Source organism: Panicum virgatum, chromosome 5N (assembly GCF_016808335.1).
Source record: "Panicum virgatum strain AP13 chromosome 5N, P.virgatum_v5, whole genome shotgun sequence".
Classification (NCBI taxonomy): Eukaryota; Viridiplantae; Streptophyta; class Magnoliopsida; order Poales; family Poaceae; genus Panicum; species Panicum virgatum.
Genome location: NC_053149.1, coordinates 9971356 through 9984029, shown reverse-complemented (window position 1 = coordinate 9984029; position 12674 = coordinate 9971356). Strand labels below are relative to the sequence as shown.

General features: G+C 41.8%; 2 protein-coding genes across 4 annotated transcripts; one reads left to right on the top strand and one right to left on the bottom strand.

Annotated features, from left to right (window-relative positions):
• Nucleotides 1-1452: 1452 nt before the first annotated feature.
• On the bottom strand, nt 1453-6828 carry LOC120672347 (nucleolin-like). Of its 3 annotated transcripts, XR_005674078.1 has the most exons (6): nt 6501-6828; nt 6149-6257; nt 5891-6059; nt 3750-4559; nt 2235-2274; nt 1453-2138 (listed from the first exon to the last, which is right to left on the bottom strand). XR_005674078.1 is itself a non-coding variant. In XM_039952688.1 (5 exons), the coding sequence occupies exons 3-4, from the start codon at nt 6030-6032 to the stop codon at nt 3766-3768; spliced, it is 936 nt and encodes a 311-aa protein (XP_039808622.1). In that variant the 5' UTR covers nt 6033-6059; nt 6149-6257; nt 6501-6828; the 3' UTR covers nt 1453-2274; nt 3750-3765. The 3 variants fall into 3 exon arrangements, 2 of the variants coding, with proteins under 2 accessions (XP_039808622.1, XP_039808621.1); XM_039952688.1 differs by having other exon boundaries at nt 1453-2274; XM_039952687.1 differs by lacking the exons at nt 1453-2138; nt 2235-2274 and having other exon boundaries at nt 3570-4559.
• Nucleotides 6829-6974: 146 nt separating this feature from the next.
• On the top strand, nt 6975-12459 carry LOC120672346 (actin-interacting protein 1-2-like). Its single transcript, XM_039952686.1, has 6 exons — nt 6975-7424; nt 8118-8279; nt 9039-9225; nt 9760-10185; nt 10896-11303; nt 11828-12459. Exons 1-6 carry the CDS (start codon nt 7033-7035, stop codon nt 12083-12085), a joined length of 1833 nt encoding a protein of 610 aa, XP_039808620.1. The 5' UTR covers nt 6975-7032; the 3' UTR covers nt 12086-12459.
• Nucleotides 12460-12674: the final 215 nt, after the last annotated feature.

The following is a 12674-nucleotide window of genomic DNA, read 5'->3' as shown; positions in this document are numbered from 1 at the left end:
AGAGGCAAAGACATAGTCCAGAATAATCCATGTAGCATATTCTCTGCATTTAAATATTTATGTGAAATAAATTGAATAAGTAGAGGAAGCAAAACGTATAGATAAGTTCTGTTGATAGGATAAGTACCTGCATTCTTCAGTTGTATCTTACACTACGTCTGGCATTATCCTACAATTACAGAAAAATAGCACGATGTAAGTTCATGAATATCATATAATAACATAATGCAAGTCCATATATATAAATACTTTTATGGTTACATACTATTCTATATCACTTACTACCTAGGTGACATGAATCAATCGGCTCTTAATTTCATCAGTAATATTGAATACAACTCATATCCAAAAGGTTGGAATAATTTTTTCTATACATTACATTTCACATTGTCGCTAGAATATCAAAACAACTAACAAATCCTAACATTCCCTCTAACCCTAGCTTCCCCATTGCAAAAATAGTATGAAGTTCATCATTTATCAAAACTAACTCACTTAGATCAACAACAACAAGCTTCACCATCACAAAATAACATCTCATACCTTTTTTTCCGGTGTCCGCGGAAAAATCCGGCCCGAAGGGGCGGTTTTCCGCCGGGATTTCACCGAAATCCGCCCGGGATGTTGGCGGAAAACCGCCGCGCCTTCCCGGCCCAGAGATCCGGTGGATACCGGTGGATACCGGCCGAAATCCGCCTCCTTACCGCCGAAATTTCGGTCCAACTCGCCGGAATCACCTGCTTCGGCGGCGGGCGGCCTGGGAAACGCAGGAGCGGCAGAGCTGAGCGACGAGGGGAGTGGGGAAAGGCTGTGGGCGGAGTCACGGGCGTTGGGTAGGTTAAAAATGTTAACGGGTCTCTTAATTGTTAACGGGTCCGAACCCATTTAGTCAATTTAACCAACCAAATCAACTTATATTTCAATTATTTCAAGTGCTACTCGCTCAGAAAAATACCTAGTTTTTTATCATATTTTTTACATATTTTTTTACAATTTTTTTTGAATTTTTAAATTTCGAAACGAAAAATCCCGAAATCTACCGAAATTTCTGTTCCCGGTGTCTAGCGAAAACGGGAAAAATACCGAAATTTCGCCGAAAACCGACCGAAATTTTGAACCCTGGTGTGAGAGTACTCCAACAACCATGTGAAGCTGAGTATGTACAGCACTACAGTAGCAGACCTCTAAGCGAGGGACGAGCTATGCAATGAGGACTGAGGAGGGACCAGAAGTCCAGAACACAGGGAGCGGTGGACAAAAGCTGGAACGCAGCTGAGCTGCTGAGAGCATGGAATGCCATGCACAGCAAACTATAAACACAAACGACCATCTTTAGACTTTATCAAGCAGCTTTGGTATATAACTAGAATAAAATTGATGCTTGCTTTTAGTACAAGGGAGTATGATGACGGGTGGAAGCATGTAAAGGAGAAAAAACAAACTGTTCAAGAAAGAGGGAGCTCTGTGACGGCAAGCCCAGAGCAGGGGCATCATGACTTTTTGACCTGCAGGTGTGAAGCACAGTGAAATGGTGCTTGCAACTACCAAGAAAACTTGGCCCCTGCGAGATGAACAAGCGAGCAGAGAACCATTGGGAGAGGTGATGAGATTCTTTTCTGGAATGCCAGCCTTTTGATTCAGAGCTTTGGTATTTGGGTGATGTTTGCAACTAAGTTGTATATTAATAAACATAAAAGAATGATTTGCAGTTTCAGGGGTACTTACCTTATTTTGAAGAAAGCATGGCTTGTTCATCACGAATAAACATATCCCCTGGGTTCAAAGTACCTTGCCTTTTTGTCAATTAAAAACCATAGATGAATCCTTGCTGTACGCAGTATGTTCGCTGTCTTATTGCATATTTTTTGGTTTAGCTTTATGTGAGTAAAAGTGGAAGATGAAACTTTATGTTGCCAATGGAAGAAGTCTGAAAGCTTACAATAGATCATTAGGTTGTGGAGCCAGTCAACTACAATACTCAAAGGGAAACTTCAGCAGTGGATGCTTTTAACTTCAGAAGTGGATGCTTTTCAGATCGACTAATAGCATTTCAGCAGTAGCAACAGGTTCAGGAACTTTAATATTGATCAGTCACCAATGCTTCTAGATAAGAAACTAGCCCAGCGAATCTAATAATTCTGTTCGGCAGCAATTAAATAAGAGCAGAGCTATAATTGAGGAGAGATGGATAATAAAGTAAAGATTAACTACAAGTTGAGCACGAGCATGCTCACCTGCATGATCCAGCAAGAAGCTTCCTTTCCTTTGATCTTCCTGAAAAGGAGAAGTGAACAAAAGAAGGTAAATTATTTGCAAGACACACTTTCACAGTCCCAAGCACTCCAGATCAAATATACTACAAGCAATTGTGTTTCAAAACCTTTATGCTAAAATGGCAACTTCTCATAATAAATCCTTGTGCTAGGTGGTACAAAATAAAGGATGCCATGCCGCACCAAAAGTTTGATGGCTTTGTTGGCACAATATTTTGATGCAAATCTGTAACCTTTGGCTAGCTTAGTTTTGCGCTCAGTTGTGTTTGGCACAAGAATCAGATCCAGCCAGCATGATATGCAGGGTTTTAGCAACCATGGATTGCTCTAGAACAAATTAAACTTTTCAATATGCAGGCTGAATCTCCAATTTATCAAAAATAGGTTAGTGGAAAGACAGCATTAGTCTTACACAACGATTGCATTAATAATAATCTATTATATGGATTACAAATAAAATGGGTAACCTTAGATCATACTTCAGTGAACAAACATCCAGAAAAATGTTGTTTGCCATAGGATCGACAATCGTTGTATGACCCTCCAAGAGCATAAGCGTACTACATGGGACAAATAAAAAGGCCAAAAAGCCAGCAGTAACCAGTCAGTTTGAAACAAGTCCAAAACAAGTCACTGAAGTCCAGACAGCTACAAGTCACACCTGGACGGTAAACATTGTACCAGGGGATGATTTCAATTGGTTTTGACATAAACTGAGTATTAATGTTTATGAAAGACCAAACAAACATAATATTTTTGAGAAAAGATATCACTGCATAATATAATACAGAAGTAAACAACGGGATGTAAATATAATTCTGCTCATTTGCATGCATCTGCACAAGCACACTCAAACAATACGAAGAAACAAATTTACGTCCATGAATCTATTATGGAAGATAAACAGTTAGTAATGACACCAGAAGGGAGAGATGTAGAAAGCTTCTATTAATATAGCTAATAGGTTATACAAGTCTGCAATGTAAAGTCTGACCACCATAACCCTCACTTCCTCAGTCAACCAACACTAACTCAGCTAGTACTACTACCAAGGTTACTGATAAATCTGTCACTGTAATACTAAAGCTGATCCCACTAATATACATTGTGAAGCTTTCAAAGGACATTAGTTATTCGTGTCAAATGCAAGAGAACTATAAGCTATCAACAATTTTATCATTTCCTCCCACGTTCCAATCCATAAAAAAACGATGGACAACATCAAGACAGTCATGTGTTGAAGAGTGAAGAGAGTAGAGGTCTGATGAGAGTTGCAGAGTAAATTCGCATCACTCATGTGTGAATGGACAATCATAGTCCTGCTTCTTACTGAACTTGGATAGACTACGCAATCCAGAACTTCTTTAAATAGCCAAACAGAACAGACATCACATGGGAAGATATGAACATTCAGATAATACATCTACCATCTGAAGAAAGCATTCTGATGAGAGGAAAAAAAGATGAATACATTACAATGTACGATGTCAGCTCAACGCCTGTCATTTTTTCTCTTCCTTGCTTTTGCTTTCTGCCACTTTTTCCTAGACACTAACTTACTCTTTGGTTTTAACTTCAACTCTGGAGAAAACTTGAAATTTGGGTCCCTCATGCGTGCTTGTATATCCTTAAAGAACTGTATATTGAGCTTTTTTGGTCCACCCTCCCGCAGCTCTGCATATTCTGGTCCTGAAACAATATTCTCAAATGCTCCAATAAGGATATCTATATCAGTGACAACATCAAATACATTAATGTAGCGTCCATCAGGGCCTTGCTTCAACTTCTTAAGAGCATTTTCTACAGCAAGTTTTCTAGCTTGCTTTCCTGGAGATAGCTCTGGTGGTTCATTCTCCGCTTTCAACAGCTCTGAAATTGTGCGGTACTTTGGTGACTCATCAAATTCAAACACCTTATCAATATATGAATCGCTGCGTTCACTGGGATGCGCCTCAGAGGGAATATCATCGTCGTCATCGTCTTCACTGCCACTCCAAAGAGTCATATCATCTTCATCACTCTCAGGGCATATGCTTCTTAACTCATCACTGTCATCAGCATCAATAAGATTTGCATTTTCCTTGGCTTGCCTCTTTACTTTCTTAATTTCCCTCCCTAATTTTGTATCACTCTCTTCCTCCTCCTCATCATCATCTTCACTACCTGTCCACAAGCAGTCCTCTTCATCAACATCCTCTTGCCAAGCTTTTCTGAACTCTTCATCCCCTGGTCTTCTTTTACCAAACAGATCGTAGTGTGAGCGATCATCGGCAAAGTATCGTGTTCCTGGACAAAGAAGATGCCTTCAGTATAAATTATACTCCTCCAAGGTTCATTCAGACACCAAAACTGCACTATTCTAGACTGATCGAATATGAAATATCTATTAGTTGCCTCTACAGCCACCTTAATATAATCTAATGCTCCTTTTATTAAATCAATTTACCATTTGTCAAGTTATCATTCTTTAACTGAAGCAGTGGAAGATTTCAAACAAATTCCTTACCTTCTGGAGCATATGTAATGGCCAATGAATGACAATATTATAATCTCCTGAATTTTATAACCCATTGTGCACATAGGTACTATCTCTATGCATCAACAACCTAGTACTTCAAAAGGAATAGAACAGGGAAAAATGCACTACCGAATAACTTACAAGCGCAGGTAATTGATATACTACAAGTAGTGTAAATCCATTCCACCCAAAAGGAAGAAAGTGCTGAGGTTTATTAATGACGTATTCCGAATTTTAAACTTGTGATGTGCATATATATGTTCTGTTAATTTTTTTCCATCTTGCCTGGAAAATAAGTCCAACATTCTGTTGTCTTAAAAAAAAAATAGAGTCATTTTCTCCACAATTGGGAATGTACAGTCTAGAGTTTCAGACTTTCAGTTGTATAGCATCTTTTCCCAAATTAGGTAACCAAAACGTAAGCAGCCACATAACTTTGGCATGCACTGAGCACACAGTAACGTAACTAAGCATAAAGCCCCAATCAATAGTCTCAACAAAACAGATTTGATACTACACAATTAGAGTTTAGGGTTTAGGTGATTTTCTGTACAGAATACAGTTGTTTTTTTTTTGGCGAAATGTTATGGAGCAATTCCATACGCAGCACCTCATTTTACAGATTTTTAATATGTATATAAAAGAGTCAAAGTATGTGCAGAAAAGAAAACAGAAAAAGATCAGACTATAAAATTGTTTCTAGACATTGAAAAATCAGAAGTCTAAGTTCCTCTCCAACTCAGTGCATCTGGAGTACCACTTGTTCATTGAATTCACAACCCTAAGGTCATGACTAACGCTGGAACCTTCTAAGATTTTCCCATTTTGCATTTTCCATATTTCCCAACTAGCTGTAATATAGATTTCCATGAAGAAAGGAAGCTGGACAGAATTCCTGGTAAAAATTGTTCCCCTATGATTATCAGCAACATCAGTCCATTGAAAACCCCAAGTCACTATGCAGGCAGTTTCAGGTGCACGTAATGGCAATGATACATACGTCCCCTGGTGCTTCATCACACTAAAGTCACATGATTCATCGCCACATGAGATTAACGAGGAAAGAAGGTGGAAGTGGTCGAATTTGAACAACGCGCACCTTGGTGCGCCAGAACCAGAGAAGACGACGGGCCGACACAGCGCGTAATCATGCCCAGAGCCGGTGGTGGAACAGGCAGGGGCCGCGGCGCCTGCAGGCGCAGGTGCGGGAGGAAGTGGCGCGTGACGAAGCGGCGATCCATGGATACGAGGGGGTCCTGACACCGCTACTGAAGTGGAGAAAAATCATGGCAGGAATCAGGATGGAGGATATGGGTTGTCGTAAATGGGGATGTGGAGCGGGGGCGTCGATCCTTACCTAGGTTCCCCGACGGCTTCAGGAGTTAGCAGGCGAGTTATGATGGCGGCGGGTGGTCGGCGCTGTGGTGGCCACCTCAGTCCCCGTTGGGTCGTTGCCAGTGGCGAATCTAGGATTTAAAATTAGAGTGGTCCAACAAAGCAAAAAAATTTAAATACTACAATCCCTTAGTAAATTAACAATCCTGCAATAAAATGACGCAAGAAGCTACAAATTGCAATAAATACTAAGGTGGCTCAATTACTCCTAATGTTACCATAATTAATTGGGCTACCAATCTAGAACTAGCAGGTAAGAATTGCAATTTTGTAGTCATTTTGTAGTATTGCAGTGTAAGCAGCAAGCTAATTACCTTGCCTCCGTGGCTGTGTGGCAGTGTGGCTCCGACGAAGCTTGCACCTTGGCACCGTGCAGTGGCAGGACGCGCTCCGGCCTCCGGCGGTGCCGCGGTGCTCGCTGGTCGCAGCACGCAGCTCCGGCCTCCGTGCGGCCGTGCCCTCCGCAGACGCCCGCCGCCCGCGTACTCCCGGCAGGCCGGCTCCGCGTTGTGCGCGCGCTGCAGCCTCCAGCGCTGTGTTCCTGCGTGCCTGCGACGCCAGCAGCTCGGAGCAGCGCTGCCGGCCTGCCGCAGTGTCGCCGGCCGCCGCCCCCAAAACCTAGTAGGCGACTCGCGAGCAGTCGCGAGGGAAACGGTCAGGCCGTCAGGGGCGGCGTGTCAGGCGGAGGCTTGGGCTTGGGAGTGCTGGGAGGTGGGCCATTTCTTCGCGGCCCACTCGGCCCACCCTCTAGAATCTAAGATCCGCCCATGGCCCTCCACTGCTCCACCGCTACCCTTTCCCTCTCGCGACCTCAGATCACGCGAAGAAAAAGGGGAAGGGAAAAAAATGGCGCAGCTGGTGGAGACGTACGCGTGCTCGCCGGCGACGGAGCGCGGCCGTGGGATCCTCCTGGCCGGGGACCCGAAGACGGACACGATCGCCTACTGCACCGGCCGCAGCGTCATCATCCGCCGCCTCGATGCGCCCCTCGACGCCTGGGCCTACCAGGACCACGCCTACCCCACCACCGTCGCCCGCTTCTCCCCCAACGGCGAGTGGGTCGCCTCCGCCGACGCCTCCGGCTGCGTCCGCGTCTGGGGCCGCTACGGCGACCGCGCGCTCAAGGCCGAGTTCCGCCCCCTCTCGGGACGCGTCGACGACCTCCGCTGGTCCCCCGATGGCCTCCGCATCGTCGTCTCCGGGGACGGCAAGGGCAAGTCCTTCGTCCGGGCATTCGTGTGAGTAGAAACCGTAGATGCTCTTCCTGCCCTTCCACCTCGATCTCGTTTCAGGATTTATTAGGGGTAGGGGTGGAAACCAACGGTGCCTCCCATTTCGCGGTAATGCGGTATGGCTGTGATCGGGATTCGGATGAGAGCATATCAACCATTCTATGGTTCGAATTGGGATTGGCCATTGCCTGGTGATCTGGCAGTATGAGGTCGTTTGGGGCATGTATTCTATTAAGTGCTTTACAATTAGGATAAAGGTATAGCCTTCGTCATCAGTAGTTCTTCTAGTGGAAATGAATTGTTTGGACTTCTGTGAATTGGATGAGCTATTTGATGAAATCTGGCTGATTTTATGGATTCGTCATGATCAAACTGTTTTGAGCAAAACTGTAACCTGAAAAACAGGAGTACAGGACTACTGGAGCCTATCAGCTTTAGTCCATATTTTTTTTTGTCTCATTTCGTATAACCTCCTCACTTCCTAAGCCAGAAGGATAATTTTCAACTGGTTTTAGGTTGGACTATGCATGTATTTTTGTTTGTTTGAATGATGATGATTTGGTTGGAATTTAGTGCAACATAATACTTAATTGTATAACAATTCTTCCTCATAGGAACAGGCACAGGCTTGGACCGTAACGATTTTGTCTTGTAGTTTTGACATGTTATATACTTATTCAAGTTGTCTGCATTGTGTAGGTGGGACTCTGGCAGCACAGTTGGTGAGTTTGACGGGCACTCAAAGAGGGTCCTGAGCTGTGACTTTAAACCAACACGGCCATTTCGCATTGTTACATGTGGTGAAGATTTTCTGGCTAACTTTTACGAAGGACCACCGTTCAAATTCAAGCATTCCATAAGGTCAGTAATGATTGCTGATTCGTGGACCTACTTAACAATGTGCTGCTGTTACTCTTCTGGCATATTTGTTTGCTTCGTTCTCCTTTTGTTTTGCAATGGACTGGATATATTCACATGATATGGTTTGCGTGAATCAAAACCTTCATTTGCTTCTGTATCAGTCATGCATTCATGTCTTTAACAGAGGTTGGTATCTACCAGAATGGCATAATTACTTCTGTTTTGCATCTGCTTACAATATAACCTATACCAATATAGTTTTACCTTTTTCTTTATTCCTTTTGTCTTGTTTTGGATGACACTATGTGATCTTTATGACTTTGCGTATATGGGGCTGACTGATTAAGAGAAAAGGCAATCGGAACCTGACAACATGTCCTGAGCACAGATTTTGATTACTGCAGGATCTGTTTTGAACACTATATGCTATAGCAATGTCTTTTTCCTTTCCGCTTTACTTTTTGAGCTATATATGTAGAAAATAGTGTATGCCTGTAGCCGCGAACTTACTGTACATTCTAGTGTGGTAATTGAAGCTGATACAGTGGAATGACGGGTACGTAGAATTGCTCTTCAGGCATTTAAGGAGAATGTAATTCCTGATGTACATGCTTTGTAGGAATAATGTTCGCTAACTATTTCACAAGCACTTCTTTTAGTTGTCATTCATTATACACTTATGCATCATCTTGTAACATTACTTACTTATGGTACTTCCTGCAACATATTTCACATTTCCCTGTTCACTCTGAATTTCAGGGATCACTCGAACTTTGTTAACTGTATCCGGTATTCTCCTGACGGAAGTAAGTTTATCACTGTGAGTTCTGATAAGAAGGGTTTGATATATGATGGCAAAACTGGAGAAAAGATTGGGGAGCTTTCCACTGAAGGCGGTCACACAGGGAGCATATATGCTGTTAGCTGGAGTCCTGACAGTAAACAAGTAATTTTATATTAATTGATCTCTGTTTTTCTTTATTGTACCATAATACTAAACATCCTTATTTATGGCTTGTCCAGATTGTCTTGGGTTTGATGTAGAATTCTTTGTTAAGCACGATTGATGCACACACAAATTCAGAAAACACCCTTCCTAAAATGTAACATTGTTGATTGTATAGCATGATCCACCTATAAGGGTATTGGATCATCTATAAAGTATTTTTCGTTCAACAGAGATGTAGAATGATCTAGCCTGTATATTACAAAAATTCTTTACCTTGAATATGCATCATCTCATCTCTCAATGGAACTCTTGTCTGTGCGACTTTTAGATTGCATGGAACTAAAGCCATTTAGCCCCTTTTCAATGGATATTTGGTCCCCATAACTCATGCATGTTTATCTAAGCACCTTCATTCCATTGCAATGGATGTTTGGCACAGATAATCCTTGTACGTCTATCTAAGCAACTTCATGTGATTGACGATGTGTATCCACTTCTAATGGTTTTCTCTTCTTTAATTGGTGTTTTTAGGTTCTAACTGTTTCTGCTGATAAGACTGCGAAAGTATGGGATATCATGGAAGCTGCAAGTGGGAAATTTAATAGAACTTTGACTTGTCCTGGTACAGGAGGTGTGGATGACATGCTTGTAGGCTGCCTCTGGCAGAATGACCATCTCGTGACAGTCTCTCTTGGTGGGACATTTAATGTGTTCTCTGCAAGCAATCCAGACAAAGAACCAGTTACGTTTGCAGGACATTTGAAGACTATTAGTTCTTTGGTTTTGTTCCCTCAAAGTAGCCCAAGAACTATATTGTCTACAAGTTATGATGGGGTCATCATGAGATGGATACAGGGTGTTGGATATGGTGGCAGATTGATGCGCAAGAACAATACCCAGATCAAATGCTTTGCTGCAGTAGAAGAAGAGCTTGTTACCTCAGGGTATGATAACAAGGTAAAAAAAAATCAACAGGCTGTGCATATACCTATCGTTTATCTGAATATTTAATAGGATATAAACGTAACTTTTTTATCTGGGGCTTGTTTGGATAAACAGTGATTAGACTAGTCACTAGTTCCTTCATTATAACTGTTTCCAATTCCTTCTAATTTGAAGGCTTTTAGCTTATCCTTAACTATCCAAATAAGATCGACTGCTTCCTTTTGATGGTAATGGTATTGTAAGTTTCAGTCCAAGGTGGTGATAATTTGCGTGTGTGCTTTTATATGCTATAGGTTTATTGAAGTATCATGTCTTAGCTTAGCTCATATGAACGTTGATTGTTATCTAATTTGGAAAGTGCAAGTAATACCTTTGAACCTTTTGAGTTATCACTGAACAGTTGTAACTTGAAATAGCTTTTCTCGAACACGTAACTTGAAATAGCTACAATCTCTATCATTCTTTAAGACTATATTTACATGAGTGCATCTCTAGTCAAGACACGATGAGAGGCATCTAATTAGATGTTTAGCAATTTATTTTAAATCCTGTCATGAGAAGTAGAGAATGGAAGTGTGTTTTTTAAGTATGTCTAGGTAACACTCATGAAATCAACTACTGAGTTTGAAGTTTTGAGTGCCATCTTTTCTTTTCGTTTTAATGGTTGAAACATGGTTAGGCTCAGTTACTATGGGCAACTTACAGTTTTTCCTCAAAAGCAGGTGTTCAGAATTCCTCTCAATGGAGACCAGTGTGGAGATGCTGAGTCAGTTGATGTAGGAGGTCAGCCAAATGCTTTGAACCTTGCAATTCAGAAACCTGAATTTGCCCTGATTACCACAGATTCTGGGATTGTACTGCTGCACAACTCCAAAGTTATTTCTACAACAAAAGTCAATTATACTATCACTTCTTCTTCTGTTTCTCCTGATGGCACTGAAGCTGTTGTTGGTGCACAAGATGGGAAACTGCGCATATATTCCATCAATGGGGACACAGTTACAGAAGAAGCCGTGCTTGAGAAGCACCGAGGTGCTATTACTTCCATACATTATTCACCAGATGTTTCTATGTTTGCTTCTGCTGATGTCAACAGGGAAGCTGTTGTGTGGGATCGGTCAAGTAAAGAGGTAATGCCAGTTTTCAACTAGATCTTTTTTCAGTTGTTAAATGATGAATATTGCACTCCCCAATTTCTTCTTACCTATGAGTTTATGTTTGAAAAATGTCCAGTAATGCACTATGTAGTGTCCACATTATATGTTTGTTGTTAGTGACTTAAACTCATTAAAACTTCATGCTCCTGTACTGCCATTTTTGCTGCTTTTCCATCGATTTATAGTTTTCTGGACTCCGTGTGGATATTTCTTTTGGTAAACACACTCATGGTTAGGTACACCTTACTGTGCTTTGTTGTGTCACATGAGCTGGAATTATAGCTTTCTCTTGATTATTAATTTTGTTCGTCACGATTTCATAACCATATAATAGTTGCTAAAGTAAATAGAAACTATGCAAGGCTCTTTATCTAATGAGAGGTGGGAGGCTATGTGCCCCTTGTACGACTTCCATTTGGGCTTTTCATTCAGTTGCATAGCAGTTGTAGTCTATTGGGATGAGATAAGTTTAATTTGTATTTTTTTTTCTTGAGCAGATCAAGCTGAAGAACATGCTGTACCACACAGCTCGGATCAACACCGTGGCCTGGTCACCTGACAGCCGTTTGGTTGCCACTGGCTCGCTGGACACCTGCGCGATTGTCTATGAGATAGACAAGCCAGCAGCCAGTCGCATCACCATCAAGGGAGCACATCTTGGTGGAGTTCATGGTTTAACCTTTGTCGACAATGATACTCTGGTGACTGCCGGTGAGGATGCTTGCATTCGTGTCTGGAAGGTGGTGCAGCAATAGGTTACTCTCCAGTCTTCACTATGGTGTGCATTGAGCGTGTCTTCCCTATTGATTGGAATAAATGTTTTTTTTTGTTTACCTTGTTGGTATGATGCTTGTTACTCACAGGCCATAGCATCATGCTGCCTTCTTTGCATCCAGAGTTTTAAGTTTGCTGTACAATTCGTTTTGAGTTGTATTCTTCCCCTGGTTTTTCGGGAAAGGTGTTTTTTGTAATTGTATCCCTACATCTGATTTTGTTAGATACTGAGAATATAGGGATACTTATTGTTGTTGCATTCCCCCCTGTCATTGGACTAGTTGTTAATAACTGACTTATGTGGTGCTGGAGCTTTCATGAATCATGAATGGCTGGATGGTTGTGCTTTCGGCAACAGATTGCTAGCTGGGTGACCTTATTTCTACTGTTGTTGTTTTCAACCATTTGTTCGTTCGAATGTAACTGGCAAGAAGTAATGCTTTCTGCCTAGCAAGTGGAATATCTTTATTTTACTTTTGTGAGAGAATACAGGAAAGCCGTTAACTGTGGCAAGAATTGGTGTGTCCGTGTGTGGCTTTCAGCCTATCGAATGGAATAACTTATTTTGTG